Genomic DNA, 23,402 nt, shown 5'->3' on the forward strand with positions numbered 1-23,402 from the left:
AAAAAAGAGAGAGAGAGAGAAGGCAAGTCTCACTCTGTCTGGAATGCAGTGGCATGATCACAGGTCACTGAAGCCTCAAATTTCTAGGCTCAAGCGATCCTCCTGCCTCATCTTCCTAAATAGCTGGGGCTACAGGCATACACTACTATGCCTGGCTGAGTTTGTTTGTTTGTTTGTTTGTTTGTTTGTTTGTTTGTTTTAGAAATAGAATCTGGCTATGTTGCCCAGTCTGGTCTCAAATTTCTGGCCTCAAACAATCCTCCCACCTTGGCCTCCCAAAGTCCTGGGATTGCAGGTGTGAGTCACCATGCCCAGCTATCCTGGTCCAAAAGAAGCAACCTGCCATCCCAGCAAACACACAAAAAGTCCAGGGGACCCTTGGGCCTGTAGTCACTCTCCACATGGGGGACCCTGAGGTTTATTTAGGGAACAGCAGTCATTCTTCCCATCTGGCCCACCCAGATAAGTAATAAGTCACCTATTTTTAGTTTAGGGTTTTGTTTTTCTTTTTCTTTTCCCTTTTTAGAAATTTATCCAGGCCAATTTCCCAGGGCTGAGCACTTAAGTTGCACTGAATTGATTGCTGGGGGCTTGGTATTTTGAAAAGGAGAGTGGTCCTCAAACGCACTTCAATTGTGATTGCCCCCCAAGAATCAAAATTTGTCTGCAACAACTTCAACATCATTTATTCAACACTCATCGCTTGGAGCTCTAAAACAGAAAAGGCTGTCTTTTGCCACCACCAAGTCTCCCTCTCCTGAGTGAGATTCCGGGCCAAGGGCTCTCACACAGGCTCCACCATCTCTGTCCTTGCTCAGGGGCTTCTATCATCACACGCTGGATAGTGGGGGATCCTCCATTCCCAGAAGAGACCAATCTCTTGCCCTTAAAAAGTAGCAGTTGCTAGTTCTTTTCGGGGAGTAAGAATCACATCCCCAATACACACAAGCAATGCACCTGTTTATTTATTTACTTATTTAGAGACAGGTTCTTACTCTGTCACCGAGGCTGCAGTGCAGTGGCATGATCACGGCTCACTGCAGCCTCAACCTCCAGGCTCAGGTGATCCTGCAACCTCAGCCCCCGAGTAGCTGGGACCAAAGGAGCACAACACCATGGCCTGGCTAATTTTTTTTTTTCCAGAGACAGGGTCTCACCATGATGCCCAGGCTAGTCTTAAACTCCTGGACTCAGGCGATCCATCCACCTCAGCCTCTCCAAAGTCCTGGGATTACACATACCAGCCACTGTGCCTGGCCACTCTTTTCTTGTAATAATAGAATTGATTATTTACTCATTTAGTCAATCAACATTTATTGATCACTTATTATGTACCAGGCACTGGGATAAAGATGAGCGTAAGTCACTCACAGAAAGAAAGAAAACTAGCAAATAAGACGATTACAATATGATGTAAAAAATGCTAAGCCAGAGATATAAGAAGGTCCTATGGGGTCCTTCTGTCACCTCCTCTTTCCACATCCCTACCCTTCACAGGCCTTCCCTCCAGCATCCTGTCCCCACTCCCCACTGCAGATCCCCTGGATTTTGCCTAGAGCTAAATTGCGAGATGGGCCCTCTTGGCCCTGACCTGACTCCAACTCAACCACAAACTGGAAAGGAGCCTTTCTGAGAGTGGATCACTCTGAGAAGAAAACACATAGGAATGAAGCAAAGTCCACAGATGCGCCACCCATGCTAGTGCTCAAGAAAAGTTTGCGGAATGGATAAATGAAGGACCAAGGAATTAATAGACAAATAACTGAATGGTGGCCAATAGATGACTTCATGAGTGAAATAAACTTCAGAAAATAAACCTCCAATCTTGAAGCAAAACTGAATTTTAGCATTTCCAGAGCTTGTGCTTGTTCACTGAACACCATGTTCCCCAGAAAATTCTCTACAAAGATGTTCGTTTTTTAAAATTAAAACTACTTAAAAGTTCACTGGGAATTTTGTAATGCAGTTGAGAAAACTGGAGCTGCCTAGGGGAATTTCAGCGCTAGGGCTTGGAATCACTCACCCAGGAGAAATCCCCGTATAATCTGCCCTCCTATTAGTGTTAGGGGAGAAGCTCCAAGTTCCGAGGCTGCTCATTTTACCAAACAGGTGTACCACCCTTATCACTAACTAGCAAGTTAAAGGTGAATCAGATTACTGTGTCCTATCACCAACACAGTGCTTCCTACTGAAGAGGGGACTGCAGGAAATCCTTCAATGTTGCAAACAATTGCATTCCAGCATGTTCTGTCAACATGAATGTTGTGCTGTAAAGAGGAAAAGGATCAGAGAGGAAAGAGGCTGTGTGGTTCAGAGGCCTATCTGAACAGCTGATTTTCTACATGCCCTTGAAGGCTCCCTGGTTCTCTGAGATAAACTGGCTGAAGCTTTTGACTTTGGGATTTAGTCGGTGGGTGAGCTTGACATCTCGGTCTGGCTTCATTTGATAGAAACGACACATATCAGCTATTTCCTTCGCTGCAGGGAATCCCAGCTTCTCGAAAACTTCTGGGGTAATCTTTTTAAGAACAAATAAAAAGACAGAAAATGTTATAGCCCATACTTAAAATAGTTTGAAATGACATTATTCACCTTAATGATGATACAGTTCCATAATTTTTTTTTTTTTTAAATGGAGTCTCACTCTGTCACCCAGGCTGGAGTGCAGTGGCGCAATCTCAGCTCACTGCAACCTCTGCCCTCCGAGTTCAAGTAATTCTCCTGCCTCAGCCTCCTGAGTAGCTGGGATTATAGGCACCCACCACCGCAGCTGACTAATTTTATGTATTTTTAGTAGAGATGGGGGTTTTGCCATGTTGGCCAGCCTGGTCTCAAACTCCTGACCTCAGGTGATCCACCCGCCTCTGCCTCCCAAAGTGCTGGGATTACAGGTGTGAGCCACAGCACCCAGCCAGGTCCACAATTCTTTAGCCTAATTCCAAAATCCAAGAGACTCTAAAGCTTTTTTTTTTTTTTTTTTGTCCCCATAAGCCATTTGCCAGCAAACTGACCTTTTTGAACTAATTTGGTGGCAAACCTGATCTAACTATGTGAAGCTAGTTATGGTCTTTAATTACACCATTTAGTGGAAACATTCAAATATTTGCCTGCAGAGATACAGATGTGTTTGATTACAGGTTCCTGCTCCAGCCCCTGCTGGTGATGCTATATAATATACGTAGACAATAACCTATCTAAAAGCTGAAAGATTCCTAAAGCTGAATTGTTTCTGGCCCCAAGCCTTTTCAATAAGGTACTATAGATCTGTATCAGCCTTCATGTGAATAGCACCTCGCAGTGCTTTCGCCTACACTTCCTCTTCATATTCCTCTACCAGCCCTCTGAAACCGTCCACCCACCTGGACCTCCATGAGGCGTCAAGATCCCCCCTCTCTGGCACCAGGCTCTCCTTCTCACCTGGCTGATGGCCCATCCATCCTTGCTCCCTTTCTTGGTTAGAGGTCTGTATTTTACCTCCAATTGCCCCAGCCTTTGCCAAGGCCAGGCCCAAGCAGAAATGGAGCCCATCCCACACCAACTGAGCTGCCTTCTGTCACCTTCCATAAAATCCACTCCTTGAATCCTTTCTAATAGTAACTAGATCCATAATCCCCCCTACTGAATTAGCTAAAATCATTTCTATTGGATCCAGTATAATCTGTCTTTAGCCCTCAGAGATAAACTCTGACTTTGCAATTTTACTTGGTCTTTAAAAAACTGACAGATGCAAACAACTTAGGCAAAGTGATGATTGTCACATGCATTCATAATAATGAGAAAATTAAGAACAACCTACATGGCCAACAATAGAGAAATGGTAGAATTAATTGTGGTACATCTACTCTCAGAACATAATGCAGTTTAATGTTTTTGGAGAAGTTTAACAAAATAGAAAAATTCTCATTAACTGAAAAGGCCAGAAACAAAATGCTACATTTAGTGTTATTTTAATTGTATTAAATATATACATATGTATATATAAGTATGTGTATATATGTATATATTGAATACAATAATATGGCCATCTTGTGGCCAGATGCACCCTTCCCCAGAATTGTCCGACCATTCTATAGAAGTTCCAGCCTCTGATGCCCTACAGCTTGTGGTGCCAGAGGAGCTTCAGCTGCATTATAAAACAATTTGTATACCAAGAAGAGTCAGGGACCAAGTATATGACTAATAGATGCTAGTATTTATTTAAATACAATTTAAATACAATTATTGTACTTAATACATTATTGTGTACACATTATGTGTATCATATGTATATACAATATACATACAATAATTGTATTAAATATATACATATATACACATATATACATATACATATGTATATATTTAATACAATAAATATGTAAGTATATGCTATAATATATGTATGTATATATGTACAATTATTAAATACATATACTGGAAAAAGACAAGAAAATCTGTCAAATCTTAACAGTAGCTATCTCTAAGAGATTGAACTATGTGTGATTTGTATTTTCTTTTTCATAATTTTCTGAGTTTTCTTCAATAAGTATTTGCTATTTTTGAAATCAGAAAAACATTGACAATTTGAAGTGAGTTTGGAAATAGAAGTCTGTGTGAGAAGCATGGAAGATTCTTCCATGTCTGTCTCCTTGAGTCGCTCTTTCATCCATAACTTTGATATCAAATATACTTCAGTGAAATAAGGAATTCTTTTACTGCAGATTTTTGAAGGAAAGAGGTCTGTTCTGTTGTGTCTCACTTTCTGAGAAAACCATCTTCCTTTGGGGGTTAGACAGTTTCAATCAGACATTTCATACTCCCTTGAGGAGGTGGGAGGAAGTCAGACCGTGAGGGCTGGAGCGCCACCTTGTGGCGAGATGCACCCTTCCCCGGAATTGTCAGACCTTTCTGTAGAAGTTGCAGCCTCTGATGCCCTACAGCTTGTGGTGCCAGAGGAGCTTCAGCTGCATTATAAAGCAATTTGTACACCAAGAAGAGTCAGGGACCAAGTATGTGACTAACAGATGCTTGAAAGGTTCTGAGCAATTCAGAACAATGTCTACTGCATCCTCTGAGAATCAATACACACACTCATCCCCTACACTCACACTCTCTCTCTCCTTCCTTACAGGGTTCAAACCCACAAGACAAAACGAATATATGACCCAAATGCAAATGGTCTGGGAGAAGGGTCACTGAGAAGTAAGTGTGCACCCAGGTACAAGGAACCTTGCAGATCCTCTTGTGAGCCCATCTTTGAGTGGGTGGCTGCCTTCTTGGGTATAGGAGTAACTTAATCTCTCCAAGAAATGTGTGTGTGGCTTCAATGAGATAACCAGATGTGGTTTTGTGGCTAGATTGAATCCTACACTGGTTTTCCAGAAAAAAAAAAAAAAACCTTTGCCTCCTGACAACTTCAGTGCCCAAGGCTGAATTGGGAATCTAGATACCCCCTCTAGAAGCACAAGAGCTGCTGATCCCAACTTCTATCCCTAATTCTAGGAAATGTTCTAGAACATATGTCAACAAACCTTTTTTTATTTTTTATTTTTGTTTTGTTTTTGATACGGAGTCTCGCCCTGTCGCCCAGGCTGGAGTGCGATGGTGCAATCCTGGCTCACTGCAACCTCCACCTCCTGGGTTCAAACAATTTTCCTGCCTCAGCCTCCCCAGTAGCTGGGATTACAGGCGCCCACCACCATGCCCAGCTAATTTTTGTATTTTTAGTAGAGATGGGGTTTCACCATGTTGGCCAGGCTGGTCTCAAACTCCTGACCTCGTGATCCACCCTCCTTGGCCTCCCAAAGTGCTGGGAAACAAACTTTTCTTTAAAGGCCTAGACATAAATACTGTAGGCTTTGTGGGCCATAAGGTCGCTATTGGAACTACTCAACTTTATCATTGTACCCTGAAAACAGCCTGTTTTCTTTTCCTTTCCTCTTATCAATACCTGCTTGGGGAAATGGCTGGTAATGCTCAATATCACCAATTCTCACTCTTCTGTAAAAAGTCTGTCCTGGCCAGGCATAATTCCTTGGAGAAAATAACTTACCTCCAAGCCCAAGAAGGCAGCCACCCACACAAGGGGGCCATTCCTGCATGATTTATAGCATGATCAGTTGTTGAGGGCTTACTAAGTGCCAGACCCAGTGCCAAGCACCTGCTGTACAGATCTCATTTCATCCTCACAATGATCCCATGAAGGAGGTATAACAACTTTTTTTGGAAGATATGAAGAAACTGAGATGGAGAGGGGTTAAGTAAATTACCAAGGATAGGAGCAGAGCCAGAATCTGCCTCCTTCCCATACTGCCTCTTTTTTGTTGTGTTTATTCTAGAATCAGCCAGGCCAGCCTTCTTGGTGCCCCCTCTATCTATACACAGTCGTGTTCCCTCAAGGACCAACTCAAGCCCACGTCTTCCATGAAACCTTCTTCCACTGTTTTCTGGTCACCTATAGCACTGATATTCTGAACAACACAATTGAGCACCTATAGAGTTATGTCTTATAATGATCATGGTGACTTGATAGGCATTAACATTTTCACTCCAACCTTGCTGCAAATTCCTTAAAGTAGCACTGGGTTCATCACAGAGACTTGATACATCACTGCTATGTGCCAAACACTATCATAAGCCCTTTAAATGTATTCTCTGTAATTTTCACAGGAACACCCGAAGTAGATACTATCATGCCCCACTTTGCAACTGAGGAAGCTGAGGCTCAATGAAGCTAAGTGCCTTGTTCCACATCAGCTAGTTCTGGCCGACCGAAGTGGTCAGCATCAAGGGCTTATGCAAGGAGTTGGGATTGTGTGTGTGAAAAGGCTGTATCTCAATCTTCACATTCTAAGTTCTTTCCACTCAAAAGTAATTTTACTTTTACAAGTCAATTAACCCTAAGCCAAAGAAATAAAGCCGTATGGGAGAGATTCTACTGCTACAATCAATGAAGTTAGATTTATGCAACCACAGTCCTTCTCAATTTCTTTTGAAAGTTTAAGTTCAATCCTGCCTAAATCCACAGTCTACCAAAATTTGTAAGTCAGTGGAATGTTAACCAAGGTAGCCTCTTGTGATCACATGGATGTCCCCTAAGAACTCACCTTTGCATCTCGGACTTTTTTCCCCAAAACCTTGGACAAAACATCAGCATATTGCTGTACTGTTAGTGCTTCTGCACTGAGCCCCACGGCCTTGCCTAAAAATTCCTCTGGAGAATTAAAAATGTTAGAGACGGCTGCTCCAATATCAGCAACAGAGATACCATCCATTGGTACATCTCCCATTGGTACAGCTAATTAAAAAAAAAAAATAGGAACAGATAAATAGTTAATGATATCACATCCTTGGTAGGTCCCACCAACCCAAACTAATCAATCACTTAAACAAAAGGTGTGGGAAGGCAATGTAAAACCCAGGGGCCACAATCTACACACAGTTACAAGGTTTTGTTTGAGAAATTACAGGTCAAATGCAGTGTCTCACACCCATAATCCCAGCACTTTGGGAGGCATAGGCGAGCATATCACCTAAGGTCAGGAGTTCGAGACCAGCCTGGCCAACATGGTGAAACCCTGTCTATACTGAAAATACAAAAATTAGCCAGACGTGATGGTGCGTGCCTGTAATCCCAGCTACTCCGGAGGCTGAGGCAGGAGAATTACTTGAACCCAGAAGGCAGAGGTTGCAGTGAGCCGAGATCGTGCCACTGCACTCCAGCCTGGGTAACAAAGCAAGACTTCATCTCAAAAAAAAAAAGAGAGAGAGAGAATACTACAGTGTCTGGATATTGATTAAAAAGAGCAACCATTTACTAAATATCTTCTGTATGTAAAGTATGATTAAACATATCTCCAGCCAAAACTTCTGCTGAATTCCAGACTCATGTGTCCCACTACGTACTCAAATCCTTACTTGACTGTTCAATAGACATCTTAAACTCAACAGTCCCCAAACTGAACTACACTCCCCAACAACTTCCCTACAGCCTCCCACCTCAGCTAATGGCAACCCTATCATTCTGATTTCTCAGGTCACAAATCTTGCAGTCAGCCTTGACACTTCTCTCACATCCCATATCCTGTTTTTTTTTTTTTTCTTTGGAAATCATATGCATGATATGTACAAAATCTGGCCACTTCTCATCATCTTCAATGCTACCACCCTGGTCCAAGCCACCATCATCCGTGACTTGAGTTATTGCAAAATTTGTCTCCTTGTTTCCACTCTTGCCCTTTCTTTTTTGTTTATTTGTTTGTTTTTTGTTTTGTTTTTGTTTTTGTTTTTGTTTTTTTGAGACGGAGTCTTGCACTTTCGCCCAGGCTGGAGTGCAGTGGCGCGATCTCTGCTCACTGCAAGCTCTGCCTCCCGGGTTCACACCATTCTCCTGCCTCAGACTCCTGAGTAGCTGGGACTACAGGCGCCTGCCACCAAGCCCAGCTAATTTTTTGTATTTTTAGTAGAGACAGGGTTTCACCGTCTTAGCCAGGATGGTCTCGATCTCCTGACCTCATGATCCGCCCGCCTTGGGCTCCCAAAGTGCTGGAATTACAGACACCTGCTACCACACCAGGCTGATTTGTGTATTTTCAGTAGGGACAGTGTTTCACCATGTTATCCAGGCAGCCTGTCAGAAATACCATAGCAGCCAAGGTGAAGTGGCTCATGCCTTTAATCCCAGCACTTTGGGAGGCCAAGGCAGGAGGATCACGAGATCAGGAGATCGAGAGCATCCTGACTAACACGGTGAAATCCCGTTTCTACTAAAAATACGAAAAAAAAAATTTTTTTTTTGAGACAGAGTCTTGCTCTGTCACCCAGGCTAGAGTGTGCAGTGGCGCTATCTCAGCTCGCTGCAACCTCCACCTCCTGGGTTCAAGCAATTCTCCTGCCTCAGCCTCCCGAGTAGCTGGGATTACAGGCACACATGCTCAGCGAATTTTTGTATTTTTAGCAGAGACGGGGTTTCACTATCTTGACCAGGCTGGTCTCAAACTCCTGACCTCATGATCCACCGGCCTCAGTCCCCCAAAGTGCTGGGATTACAGGTGTGAGCCACCATGCCCGGCCAAACTCTTGCCCTTTCATAGTCTCTTTTCAACATAAAAATCAGAGTGACCCTGTAAAAAACTCAGCTCAGGTGAATGTTACATCTGCTCAGAATCTTCTTCTTTTTTTTTTTTTTTAAGATGGAGTTCCACTGTGTCACCCAGGCTGGAGTGCAGTAGTGTAATCCCAGCTCACTGCAACCTCTGCCTCCCAGGTTCAAGTAATTCTCCTGCCTCAGCCTCCCCAGTAGCTGGGATTACAAGCACCTACCACCATACCCAGCTAATTTTTGTACTTTTAGTAGAGATGGGGTTTCCTCATCTTAGCCAGGCTGGTCTCAAACTCCTGGCCTCAAGTGATCTACCTGCCACGGCCTCCCAAAGTGCTGGGATTACAGGCATGAGCCACCACATCTGGCCCTGTCTGCTCGGAACCTTCTGATAGCTCTATGTGTCTCTCAGAGGAAAAGCTAGTTGTTTACGAAGCTTACACAACCAGACCTCACCTCCTACTACCCTGTTAGTTCTGACCTCACCTCCTACTACCCTCCCCTCCCTCATTCTATTTCAAACAATCCTGTCACCTAAGCCTCCTGAGTAGCTGGGACCACAGGCCACCCCTCCCGGCTTCTGATGAGTGTTAATTCTGAATCAAGGAAGAAAGCCTGAATTGTTGTCATTGGTATTTCCACATTCCATCTACTGCACAAAGGTCAACTCTGACCATGGCCACAGAAAGTGTCCCCAAAGGGAAGAGGAATGCCGGCCAGTGGACCAGCAGCATTGGAATTACCTGGAGTCCTTGTTAAAACTACATTCTCCCAGGCATCAACCCAGACCTATGGAATTGGACTCTGTGCAGGTAGGGCCTGCGAACCTGTCTCCCGGGCAGGTCACAGTCCCTCTAAGCTCTAATTCTGACCATGGGACCCAGATCAGAAGAACACTTTTCCTCCATTGTTGCCACAGAAGGTCAGATGGCTGAGCTAGAAGGGCTCTTAGAAGTCATCCTGAGGCTGGGCATGGTAGCGCACACCTGTAATCACAGCACTTTGGGAGGCAGAGGCGGGAGGATCACTCGAGCCCAGGAGTTCAAGACCAGCCTGGGCAACAAAGAGAGACCCCATTTCTACAAAAATAAAATAAAATAAGAATTGGCCAGATGTGATGGTATACCCCTGTAGTCCTAGCTACTCAGGAGGCTGAGGTAGGAGGATGCTTGAGCCCAAAAGTTCGAGGCTGCACAGTGAGCAATGAAACCCAGTATGGGCGAAAGACCCACTGCATTCCAGCCTGGGCAGCAGAGACCCAGACTCAAAAAAATAAAAAATAAAAAAGTCATCTTGTCCAATTTTCCCATTAAACCTGAGGAAACTGCCAGCCATGGTGGCTCACACCTGTAATCCCAATATTTTGGGAGGCTGAGTTGGCTGGATCCCTTGAGTTCCGGAGTTTGAGACTAGCCTGGTCAACATGGTGAAACCCTGTATCTATTTAAAAATGCAAAAATTAGCCAGGTGTGGTGGTGGGTGCATGTAATCCCAGGCACTCAGGAGGCTGAGGCACAAGAATCACTTGAACCCAGGCTGTGGAGGTTGCAGTGAGCCAAGATCATGCTGCTGCACTCAGCCTGGGCGACAGAGCAAGACTCCATCTCAAAAAATAAAAATAAAAATAACCTGAGGAAACTGAGGTTGGAGGTCACATAGCTAACTCCAGTACTTACATTAAGGACGGTCAGTATGTTACGATTGGAAATGTAACCCTTTGTGCTTCTGATCCCAGATCTAGTTCTCTGCCCTAGAAGAGCAATTTAGTGTAGTGCCCTAGAGAAGCCTAGGACAATTTGGCAGCCCTCTCGGCACTTCACACAGAGCTAAACACATAGAAGGCACTCAAATGGTAGGTGTCCACTGCAGAGGGGCAAGAAGGAAGAGAGGGAGGCAAGTGAGTAAAGAGGAGGGCAACCAGGTGCCTGGTGAGCTTTCACTTCATTTTACCCAAGGTGTAGTAATCTCCATCAGAGGCTTTCACGGGCCGCCACGCCGTGAGAAAGTTTTCAAAGTAGGCCGCCACGCGGACACTGGTCATGGGGATGCCAATGGACCAGAAGTACTCCTCCACCTCGCCCTTGCTGTCAAAGTGCGGCACCTGCAGCTTGCCATCCGTCAGCCGCTTCACGTTCTCCAGGCCACTGTAAACCACGTGCTTCAGACCCAGATGCTTGGCGGTGTCTGCCACCAGCTTCCCCTGAGGGTCAAAAGTAAATCCTCATATAGGCCGCTGTATTTGTATTTGCATTTGGACAGATATTCAGAGCAGAATCTCCTCCACTCCCCTCTCCCTTCCTGTCCCCTGCTTTTTTTTTTTAGACAGAGTCTCATGATTTCCGCTCACTGCAACTTCCGCCCCCTGGATTCAAGTGATTCTCCTGGCTCAGCCTCCCGAGTACCTGGGATTACAAGTGGGCACCACCACGCCCAGCTAGTTTTTTGTATTTTGTAGTAGAGATGGGGTTTCACCATACAGCCAGGCTGGTCTCAAACTCCTGATCTCAAGTCATCTGCCTACCTCGGACTCCAAAAGTGTTGGGATTACAGGCCTGAGCCACGGCGCCAGGCCCACCTGCTCCTTTTCTTATTACCCTCATCCCTATGGAGAGGAAGTTCTACTAGCCTCAAAATATATTCAATTTACCTTATGAGAGGCCACTACACCAGCATTGCTGAGCAGAGGCTCCACTCCAAAATCCCCAACTCCTCAGCCTGCTCCCATGGGGGCTGTCAGCAGAACACCGGAGGTGGGGGAGTAGTAGAATAAGAAATTAGGGAGGGGGCAGAGGAGAAAGGAACCCCAGATACCTGTCTGAAGCTAAGAAGCAACCTGGTGGCAACTGGCCAGGAAGAGATGGCGTTTTTCTCTGGGTTCAGTGTCTTTGTGATCAACTGCAATCGCATTTATTTATTTTCTATAACTGTGTCTAGTAATGGACTATATCTACACACCATTTGGATATTGAGGGCATAATGGAGGCGCATATACACACACACACACACGTAAGTATATATATTCTCTTTTTTGTGTGTGTTTAGGTCCAAATTTTCCAAAGCACTTTCATCTCTCTCTTCTTTTTTCCTTCCTTTTTGCTTTTCCTTTCTTACTTTTCCTTACAAAACCTCATGCGGCGGGCAGAGAAGACATAATTAACCTGGGTTAGCAGAGGCAGGAAGTGAAGCAGAGAGGTGACTTGTACCCCTACGTTTCCTAGTAAGTGAATATCAGAAGTAGAATTCAAGTCTCCTAAAATAAGCCCTTCCAGAGTTTATCACTAAAACACAGGCTGTGAATGGTATCATTAATTCAAGAGACATTCCTGGAACAGTTTGATCCTGCTCTCGATTTTTTGAATTGTACCATTTCTTCAAGTGGCTAATACCATCCATTATATTTTTTTAAATCTAATCTTCATTTTTTTCTCAAATGTATACATATACATAGTTTAAAATGTCAAATAGTACTGTCATGGGTTGGGAGGGAGTGGATCTTATAGTGAAAAAGAAATTCCCAAGAGGCTGAGATGAGAGGATTACTTGAGCCCAGGGGTTCAGGACCAGCATGGGTAACATAGTGAGACCCTGTCTCTAAAAAAATAAAATAAAACAAATAAAATAAAATAAGTTCCCTGTGCCCCTATGCTGATTACTGTTCTCCAGAAGTAACACTTCAATTTCATTTAGCTGTTTATTTTTGTAAACGTTTATACCACTAATTCTTGATTTTTTCAATTTGAAATATCATCTACTAAATTCCTACTATGAAAGATGAGGATTTAATTATTCTCTCTCACTCACTCGCTCTGTCTCCTCTCTTATCACTCACGTTGTCCACCACCACCACCACACATATACACAATTCCCTTTTTTCATTCTCCCAATCATTGTTTTTGACTAGATCAATATTTAGTGCTTATACACAGCTGAAGCTGAGTTATGTGATATTCTATGGTTACATTTATTTCTTCTTTTTCTTTTTTTTTTTTTTGAAACGGAGTTTCACTCTTGTTGCCCACACTGGAGAGAAATAGTCTGATCTTGGCTCACTGCAACCTCCAACTCCCAGGTTCAACTGATTCTCCTGCCTCAGCCTCCCAATTAGCTGGGATTACAGGCATGCACCACCACGCCTGGCTAATTTTGTATTTTTAGTAGAGACAGGGTTTCACCATGTTGTTCAGGCTGGTCTCAAACTCCCAACCTCAGGTGATCCACCCGCCTTGGTCTCCAAAAGTGCTGGGATTACAGGCGTGAGCCACTGCGCCCAGCCTACATTTACTTTTTCTACAAACTTTCATTTTGCCTGAATTTAATTCACTGTGGGCTTGTTTGCTCGTTTATTTCTTTTTCTATGTTCCCATCCCCAAATTATCGATCTGAAGTGTAAATGAAGTGTAAATTACATCTTTATTCTTTCTATTTCACTCTCAGACTAGCTTCAAATTCGGGGGTACCTTTGCTACCACCCCCCATGCCATGTACAAACAAATAGTGAGAAGTAGATAATCCAATGACTAGCTTCATTAAACGGTCACTCTGGAATATTCAAGGTCTTCAGACCTAGACAGATGCTACATAACATTAATTTTACAAAGATACCTTTAACAAGTACTTAAAGTACATGTTTTTTATAAATGCCAAAGGGGATGTAAGACATATATTTGCCCAGATTGAAGGCCTGTCCCCTTCTAGGAAGGAAAGAAGCTGCTAGGGAGGGTAAGAGGAAAGGGCTCAAAGGAAAAAAGAAACAATTTGGTTTCTACCTGAAACACTTCCTTATCTTTGTTGAGAGCGTCCCAGAAGTTGGTCACCAAGAAGGCCCCATAGGCACCTTTTAAGGCACTGTCCACGGATGCTTTATCATTCAGGTCACCTTTTACCACCTCAGCTCCAAGGCGCTGGAGCTCCAGGGCATTTGGTCGAGTTACATCCCTGGTCACTGCTCTCACTGCAAATTTTTTGCTCTCCAAAATTGCCCTGGCCACAGAGCCACCTTGAGCTCCTGCAGGGTCAAGGGAAGAAGAAATACAGGAAGGATCAAGAAGAATGTTCACTGAAAGAAGGCCAGAAATCCCATGATTCAGAGTGGAGCTGCTGTAGTACCTACTTCAGGGGGTGCTACATGGCACTTCACATATCCCCATGGCTTTCAAACTAAGTTCTTTGTGGCCTCTTAGGAGGCATTTTTGCAGAAGACATGGGAAGACAGAAGTGGGAGAGGCTTGAGGCAACAAGAAGGGCAAGTGAGCAGGGTGTCAAAATTAGGGATGCCCACAGGTTCTCCAGATTCAACAAAGGCAATTATTCTACTTTTACCTGGTTGTAGACCTTATGTTGGAGTTAGTCAGACAATTCATCAAAAGAAGTTCCTGCTCTCTCTCTCTCTCTCTCTCTCTATATATATATACATATATATATATATATATATACACGTATATATATATATATATACATATATATATATATATACGTATATATATATATATATATACATATATATATATATGTATTTTTTTTTTTTTTTTGAGATGGAGTTTTGTTCTTGTTGCCTAGGCTGGAGTGCAATGGTGCGATCTCAGCTCACTGCAACCTCTGCCTCCTGGGTTTAAGCGATTCTCCTGCCTCAGTCTGCCAAGTAGCTGGGATTACAGGCATGCACCCAGCTAATTTTGTATTTTTAGTAGAAGTGGGGTTTCACCATGTTCGTCAGGCTGGTCTCGAACTCCTGACCTCAGGTGACCCACCCACCTCAGCCTCCCAAAGTGCTGGGATTACAGGCATGAGCCACTGTACCTGACCCTGGTCTATATTTTTCTAGAAATTAAAAAACTTGTAAAAATTTTTTACCACATTCAAAGCCGATTATGATATGATCATTACTTGCCTGATTTATTAACCCTGCAAATATTTATGGAATATCCTGTGATATAGGCCAGATGCTATGTTGGGTTACTAACATTTGGGTTCCTCCATCACATTGGCTGGATACCTGTCCTGGATACTTTTTTGTGCTTCCAGCTCCATATTCACTTTCTCTGTTCTACTTAGTGCACTCAACAGTTGATCCTCATGGAGTCCCTCTCGTGTCCTCAGGTTGGGTCTGGGCAATGAGAGACATCAGCCAGAGACCCAAGGGCAAGAGAGATGACCCCTTTCACATCGCTACTGTCCATAAGTTCTGGTCATCTTTCTTGCCCTTTTCTCCTTCCTCTTGTTGCTTACTTATTCCTTATTGCTGTCTTCCTTGTCCACTGTTATTAAATTGTTCTCAGCTTCTCTGAAGGAGTGTGGCACCTGTTTCTTGTGGGACCCCAGCTAATACACCACTGATAACCCTACAGGAGGGTCAGGGGTTATTCAGTGAGCTCTGTCTTTGCACACAGGGTTTCATAGTAAATTTCGTAGTAAATTGTCTACTAGTAAATATGAACAGACAGTCAAAGTTCATCATATGTTTGAGGAAAGCCCCCAAAATGAAAGGCAAACCCAAAATAAACAAACTGATGGAAACAGAAACAGTCCAGAGAACTGAATAAAAAAATTAAAAAGAATTAATATCCTCTGGGGCTGGGCACAGTGGCTCAATCCTGTAATCCCAGCACTTTGGGAGGTCGAAACTGGCTGATCACTTGATGTCAGAGTTTGAGACCAGTCTTGCCAACATAGTAAAACCCCATCTCTACCAAAAATACAAAAATTAGCCAGGTGTGATGGCGGGTGCCTACAATCCCAGCTACTTGAGAGGCTGAGGCAGGAGAAGCATTTGAACCCGGGAGGCAGAGGTTGCAGTAAGCCAAGATCTCCCCACTGTGCTCCAGCCTGGATGACAGAGCAAGACTCTGAATTAATATCCTCTGAGATTAGAAAAGGTTTTGCATTCCAGACGCTATATTGGCCCAAAAAGAGGAGAAGAAGAGACAAGAGAAAGAGAACAAGCAAGAGAGAGAAAAATAATTAGAAGATCAAGCCAGGGGAATTACAGAATGAGAAAACAGATGGAGGTATTGAAATTATCTAAGAAAATAGTAATTTCTCTGAGTCCAAGGATATTAACTGAGCTTCCAAACTGAGAGGTCACTGAGTGCCCAATACAATGACAAATGAATTCCTGTTTTATGCACATCACTGTGAAATTGCAGAACACTGGGTGCTGGTTTGGATATTTGTCCCCTGCAAACCTCATGTTGAAATGTGATTCCCAATATTGGAGCCTAATTGGAGGTGTTTGGGTCATGGGAGCAGATCCCTCATGAGTAGATTAATGCCCTCCCTCAGGGGTGAGTTCTTATCCATTAGTTCCTGAGAGCTGGTTGTTAAAATGAGCCTGGCACCTCCACCCTTCCTCTTGCTTCCTCTCTCTCTCCATGTGATCTCTGCACATGCCAGCTCCCCTTTACCTTCTATCATGAGTGGAAGCGGCCTGAGGCCCTCATCAGATGCATATGCACAATCTTGAACTTCCCAGCCACGAGAATCATTAATCAAATAAACCTTTTTTTCTTTTTTTTTTTTTTTTTTTTTTGAGACGGAGTCTCGCTCTGTCACCCAAGCTGGAGTGCACTGGCCAGATCTCAGCTCACTGCAAGCTCCGCCTCCCGGGTTCACGCCATTCTCCTGCCTCAGCCTCCCGAGTAGCTGGGACTACAGGCGCCCGCCACCTCGCCCGGCTAGTTTTTTGTATTTTTTAGTAGAGACGGGGTTTCACCGTGTTAGCCAGGATGGTCTCGATCTCCTGACCTTGTGATCCGCCCGCCTCGGCCTCCCAAAGTGCTGGGATTACAGGCTTGAGCCACCGCGCCCGGCCCCTTTTTTTCTTTATAAATTAGAGAAAATAAAACAAAACCTTTTTTCATCTGGCCATTATATGGAATCATTCACAATTAAAAAGCAGGTAAGTTGAATATTTTACTCTGACTTTATAAAATAAAAACCTAAACAAACTGAAGTACCTTCTATTTGAGTATAATTTGTGCTTTTGGCAGGGGGTTGGGGGGTGCTGGAATAGGTGGGGTGGGTCATGGTCCTTGAAAAGGATTTTTATAGGAAAGTTTCTATTATTGTCCTGGGACCATGTTTGTGAATGACTCTTACATGCTGTGCTATGCCCTGGGGATGTAGTGGTAAACAATAGCAGGTTTGAGCATGTTGGATATACGATAAAATTTATGAAAGACATTATTAATAGGTTGGATTATGGCCTAAAGAGTTCAAGGATTTACCCCAGATCCTATAGCTGCTTAGGTAAGGATTTCAGGATTCAAACCTGAACATGGCACCTGCCTGCACAGAGCTTACAGACTAGCAGGGGAGATCATTAAAGAGCAATTATAATACTGTGTAATATGTGTTATTAGGGGAGGGGGAAAGGGACTGAGAGAATACAGGCTCCAGAGGAGGACATAAATGGAGCATCTAACCCAGACTAGAGGGAGGCTTCCTGAAGGAAGTGGTAACAGAGGTGAGCCCTAAAGAACAGGCAAGAATTGGGAGAGGCATGTGGAGTGTGTTGCATGCAAAGCGGATTGCAAGTGCTTTATTCCAGAGGTGAGAGAGAAGGCAGTGAATTCAGAGAACTGAAATGAATCTGACTGAGAACTGCAGGTCAATGTCACACATGAGGCTAGAGAAGTAAAATAGGTCTACAGGGCTGCACTTTGTTCTGGGAACAGGAGATTTTATGAAGTTAAGCAATATGTTCAGAATTACATGCTGGGAAAGTGCTCTGGTTAATAGAGAGTGTGGAATAGGATAGAGAGACCACAGACAAGGGTACAATTAGTGGGCTTTAAAACAATCTAGGTAAAGGTTGACCTGTGCTAGAAGGGGTTATTCAGGTGGAGGGAATAATGCAAATTTAAGAGATACTCAGAATATTAAAGGATACATTTTTAAAGAGTAAATAATAATTTATGCACACATAAAATGAATGTGTCAAAATTCTATCTAACTTATTAATTAATGAGGGAACCAGTACAATGTTAAAAGAAAAATTCAAAGAACACACATATATGTAGGCAATCAAGAATGCCAAAATGCTAAAATGAATGTACAATTAGGGACAAAATCAGTCAATATCCTCTAGGCAATGATCAATTGTGGTCCACCAGACACAATTCATTTGCATTTCTTTTTTTTTTTTTTTTTTTTGAGACAGAGTCTTGCTCTGTTGCCCAGGCTGGAGTGCAATGGCACAGTCTCAGCTCACTGCAATTGCCGCCTCCTGGGTTCAAGCAATTATCCTGCCTCAGCCTCCCGAGTAGCTGGGACTACAGGCATGCACCACCACGCCTTGCTAATTTTTGTATTTTCAGTAGAGACGGGGTTTTACCACATTGGCCAGGCTGGTTTAGAACTCCTGACCTCATGATCAGCCCACCTCAGCCTCCCAAAGTGCTGGGATTACAGGCGTGAGCCACTGCACCCAGCCTTCATTTGCATTTCTATGGATAAGAATCTGTTGCATTATTATCTATTTGCTACAATTTATAGAGTTATAAATATCTTAAAAACAAGGAAAGGCTCACAAAACTGATAATGGTGCCTTGGGCAAGGACACCCAGCCGTCTTTTTTTCCCATTTCAAAGTCTTTCACTATTTTCCTTACAAGATGATATCAACAGGATTTTGGTGATTAACTGGATGTGGTGATGATGAGCAGGGAGGATTGAGAGAGAAAAGTCAAGTGACCATCTATTCAAAGAGGCTGAGGGGTCATTTAGCAAGATGCTGATGTTGGAACAGAAGGGTACCATGAGAAGGTTTTGGAGGCAAGGGAGTCTGAGATGTGGGGTCAGGGAAAGGATGCATGGAGAAATATAGGGTTAAGTCTAAAAACCGGCCGGGCGCGGTGGCTCAAGCCTGTAATCCCAGCACTTTGGGAGGCCGAGACGGGCGGATCACGAGATCAGGAGATCGAGACCATCCTGAACACGGTGAAACCCCGTCTCTACTAAAAATACAAAAAAAAAAAAACTAGCCGGGCGAGGTGGCGGCGCCTGTAGTCCCAGCTACTCGGGAGGCTGAGGCAGGAGAATGGCGTGAACCCGGGAAGCGGAGCTTGCAGTGAGCTGAGATCTGGCCACTGCACTCCAGCCTGGGTGACAGAGCGAGACTCCGTCTCAAAAAAAAAAAAAAAAAAAAAAAGACTAAAAACCAGAGGGGCTTACATCTTGGGCAGTAATGAAGGAGAACAGGAATGTGATACAAGGTGGTAGTAGCTGGCTACAAGGTTTGAAAAATTAATCAGATTTGAAAGATGATTCTGTTTAAAGGTAGAACATAGAAGGCAAATGAGTGTGGAAAAAGCTTCTAAGAGGGAGAATGGAAAAAATCTGAGAGAGATTTAGGAGACAGAATTAATAGAGTGACTGGCCACTCCCAAAAATCTTATCCAACTGCTTCCCCAGTCTCTGGATGCCTAGTTGGCAATTCAAGTTTAATGAGACCAATTCAAGTTTAAGGAGCTCCTGACCTTCTCCTCCTCCCCACTGTCTCCCATATTTCAGTGAATCTCAACTTCATTCTTCCAGTTACCCAAGCCATAAAACTTCAGAGTCATTTTCGACTCTTCCATTCTTACCCCTGATGTCTGGTCCAACAACAAATCCTGCCAACTCTGCTTTTAAAACCTCCACAGAATCTAACCACTCTCCACAACCTCATTGCTACCACCCTGATCTAAGCTACTATCATCTTGCCTATTTTATGACAACCACCTCCTAACAGGTCTCCCTGCTTCAGTTCTTACCCCCTATAGTCCCTTCACAAAGTATAAGCTAAAATGATCCTTTTAACACCAAAGTCATGTCATTCCTCTGGTCAAAATCCTTCAATGCCTGCATGCTGTTGCAATCCTGCCATCCCAGCTACTTGGGAGGCTAAGGCGGGAAGATCACTTGAGCCCAGGAGTTTGAGGCTGTGTACTATGATGGCTCCTGTGAGAGTCACCATACTCCAACCCAGACAACACAGTGAGACCCTGTAGCTAAACACAAACACACTGAAAAAACCAAACCCTTCGATCACTTTTCTCTTTCAGGAAAAGCCAACATCTTTACCATCACCCTAATGCTTAATAGAGTCATCCCTGACCCCATCGCCTCTTCTTCTCCTTTTAATATCATACTTGACTGTTGATTTTTGATAATTTATTTCGCTCTGCTTCCTGTTTTAGCCCTTGACTTCCTCCAGACAAATCCCTGTTCTCATAGAGCTTATATTCTAGTGTGGAAAGACAGGCAGAAATAGAAGAAATCAAGTAAGGAAGGGAGCCAGACATGGGCAGGGTGGAAGCAGAGTTGCAATTTCAAATATAGAGGTCTGGAAAGTCCTCATGGAAAAGGTAACATCTAAGCAGAGACCTGAATGACATGAGGAAGAAAGCAGTGGGTAACTGTATTAGCCCTTTCTCACGCTGCTGTGAAGAAATACCCAACACTGGGTAATTTATAAAGAAAAGAGGTTTAATTGACTCACAGTTTCACATGGCTAGGGAGGTCTCCGGAAACGTACAACCATGGCAGGAGACACCACTTCACAGGGTGGCAGCAGAGAGAATGAGTGCCCAGTGAAGGGGGAAAACCCTTGTAAAGCCACCAGATCTCGTGAGAACTAACTCACTATTGATACGAACAGGAGACAGGGAAATACTGGGTAGAAGAGGGCGGTTCCTGGCAAAGGCCCCACCCTCAAGCCTGGATACCTGCTGTCCTAAGTGAGAAATAAGTATTCCTGTTTTTGAACCCCAAAAGTTGCCTTTTGGCCTGCCATGCCCCCTATCCTGTACCCATATAAGCCCCAAACCCCAGGCTCCAGAAGCAGACTAGGAGACGAGGAGACAAACAGATGACAGAATGATGCAGCAGAGGAGAGAAGAGAAGGAATGTCAGGAGGAGTTTGGGTGGGGATGTTCGGAGAATTGGCCAAACTCTAGGGGAAGGTCATATTCCTACTCCATCCCCTATCTAGCTCCCCATGCATCCCACTGAGAGCCACTTTCACCACTCGATAAAACCCCTGCATTCATCCTTCAAGTCCATGTGTGACCCGATTCTTCTGGGATGCTGGATGAGCTTGGGATATAGAAAACTGTCACACTAGCCCCCTCCTTTTGCAAAAAGGCAGAGGGTTCACTGAGCTGGTTAACCCTTAAACCACCTGCAGATGGCAAGGCTAAAAGAGTGCACTGTAACACATGCACACTTGGGCTTTGAAAGTTATAGACACCTACCCTTAGATGCTGCCATAGGGCGGGAGCCCAAAAGCACTTGCCCCAGTTCCTGCACCTGCCTATATGCATGCTCCCCCTCCCTTAAAGGGTTGGAGCTTGCAGTGGCAGAACAGAGAGCCACACCCCCGTCGCACATCCTATGGCAGGGGACCAGGGAACTCTCCCGTTTCACTATCATGAGAACAGGATGGGGGAACCACCCCCAACATTGATTTATCTCCACCTGGTGACTCCTATGACATGTGGGGATTATGGGAACTACAATTCAAGATGAGATAGTAACAGAGGGAGATCATTCTAGGTTGAAGAAGCAGCCAATACAAAGGCCAGAGGCTTTGTATTGTGGGGGTGTTTTGGAGGAACAGCAAGCAAGCCAGGGTAATGAAGCAAGTGAGGGAAGAGTGGCAGGAAGAGAGGTCTGATAAGGCATTTCCAAGGCCCTGTTGCAGGGCATTAGCAGGACTTTGCACTTTACTGGGAGTGCCATGGGGCTGGGAGTTTTTAGAGGGTTTTGAGCAGAGACCTGACATGATCTGACAGTTTCACATGGATCCTTGGGAGGCTGAAATGAGAATAGATTGAAGGAGAATAACCTGATTTGATTTACATTGTGCAAAGATGGCTCTGACTGTTGAGGAACAAACTGTAACAGAGTCAGGAAGGTAAACTCCCCACACTGCATGCTTGCAGACTCCCTGGAAGATTGGTCAGGCGTTGGATATTCACTACAAACCCACAGGCCTCTCACACTTGTACCTTTTGCTTATTAGGAAGTGAGTGGAGAGAAGACTTCAGAGTATAGCTTATGTAAGCTTTAGCTTACACCAACAAGTTAGCCCCATGATTGGGAAAGGGAGATAACGTCAGTGTCGTTGTCCTGCTGAGATCAAGTTACAAATCAAATCATGCCACCCCTTTATCACATCAAGAACTAAAGCAATAGGATACTTTAAAAAATTTCTTCCAAAGGGCTCTTTGTTCAGCCCACTCTTGCAGGCTCTGAAATTACAAACAGGAAGACAAGAGAGTGAGCAAAGTCAGCAGGCCCTAAAAATTAAAGACTTTTTACCTGTTGCTCCAAACACTGTAATTACTTTCTTGCTGGCCATGTCACCAGGAAAAGAGAGAGTCGGTGGAGTAGAAGAACTTTCCCTGGAGCAGCAACACCAGCTGAAATGCCGTGTTTCTTCTCAGGTGAGAATTATAAACCCACTCCAATGACCACACCTTTTATTGTGCCTCTCTTTGTTCCTGTTACCACTAGCCTGCTTACTCACTGTGACACTGCAATTTTCAATTTTCTTTTTTTCTTTTCTTTTTTTTTTTTTTGAGATGGAGTTTTGTTCTTGTTGCCCAGGCTCGAGTGCAATGTCACAGTCACAGCTCACCACAATCTCCGCTCCCTGGGTTCAAAGGATTCTCCTGCCTCAGCCTTCCAAGTAGCTGGGATTACAGGCACGTGCCACCATGCCTGGCTAATTTTTTTTTTTTTTTTTTTTTTTTTTTTTGTATTTTTAGTAGAGACAGGGTTTCACCATGTTGGCCAGGCTGGGCTCAAACTCCTAACCTCAGGTGGTCCACCCACCTCGGCCTCCCAAAGTGCTGGGATTACAGGCATGAACCACGGCACTCAGCCAACACTGCTGTTTTCTTTTTTCCTTCCTTCCTTCCTTCCTTCCTTCCTTCCTTCCTTCCTTCCTTCCTTCCTTCCTTCCTTCCTTTCTTTTTTGAAATGGAGTTTCACTTCTGTTGCCCAGGCTGGAGTGCAATGGCCCAATCTCAGCTCACCACAACCTCTGCCTCCCAGGTTCAAGCAATTCTCCTGCCTCAAGGAATTGGGATGCACCATCACGCCCAGCTAATTTGGTATTTTCAGTAGAAGCAGGGTTTCACCATGTTGGTCAGGCTGGTCTCGAACTCCTGACCTCAGGTGATCCGCCTGCCTCGGCCTCCCAAAGTGCTGGGATTACAGGCATGAGCCACTGCATCCGGCCTGACACTGCAATTTTCTAAATGAAGACTTATTCACTCATCTATTTATTTGTTCAACAAATGTGTCTTGAGTGCCTTTGGTATACAAGGCATTGAACT

At 44.1% G+C, this 23,402-nt stretch overlaps 1 protein-coding gene across 2 annotated transcripts; it reads right to left on the reverse strand.

Annotated features, from left to right (window-relative positions):
• Positions 1 to 1,289: 1,289 nt before the first annotated feature.
• Positions 1,290 to 22,541, reverse strand: LOC104672772 (nmrA-like family domain-containing protein 1). Of its 2 annotated transcripts, none has more exons than XM_030930982.1 (5): positions 22,381 to 22,541; positions 13,846 to 14,084; positions 11,030 to 11,279; positions 7,086 to 7,276; positions 1,290 to 2,518 (listed from the first exon to the last, which is right to left on the reverse strand). In XM_030930982.1, the coding sequence occupies exons 1-5, from the start codon at positions 22,418 to 22,420 to the stop codon at positions 2,339 to 2,341; spliced, it is 900 nt and encodes a 299-aa protein (XP_030786842.1). In that variant the 5' UTR covers positions 22,421 to 22,541; the 3' UTR covers positions 1,290 to 2,338. The 2 variants fall into 2 exon arrangements, with proteins under 2 accessions (XP_030786842.1, XP_030786844.1); XM_030930984.1 differs by lacking the exon at positions 1,290 to 2,518 and adding an exon at positions 4,481 to 4,943.
• Positions 22,542 to 23,402: the final 861 nt, after the last annotated feature.

Source organism: Rhinopithecus roxellana, chromosome 1 (assembly GCF_007565055.1).
Source record: "Rhinopithecus roxellana isolate Shanxi Qingling chromosome 1, ASM756505v1, whole genome shotgun sequence".
Classification (NCBI taxonomy): Eukaryota; Metazoa; Chordata; class Mammalia; order Primates; family Cercopithecidae; genus Rhinopithecus; species Rhinopithecus roxellana.

Excerpts from the sequence above, each read along its gene's own strand:
- LOC104672772 (XM_030930982.1), bottom strand. The coding sequence starts at position 22,420 with ATGGCCAGCAAGAAAGTAATTACAGTGTTTGGAGCAACAG. Across the intron at positions 11,280-13,845 it reads AAGATAAGGAAGTGTTTCAG|GGGAAGCTGGTGGCAGACAC; the intron begins GTAGAAACCAAA and ends TTTGACCCTCAG. Across the intron at positions 7,277-11,029 it reads TGGAGATTACTACACCTTGG|CTGTACCAATGGGAGATGTA; the intron begins GTAAAATGAAGT and ends TTTTTTAATTAG.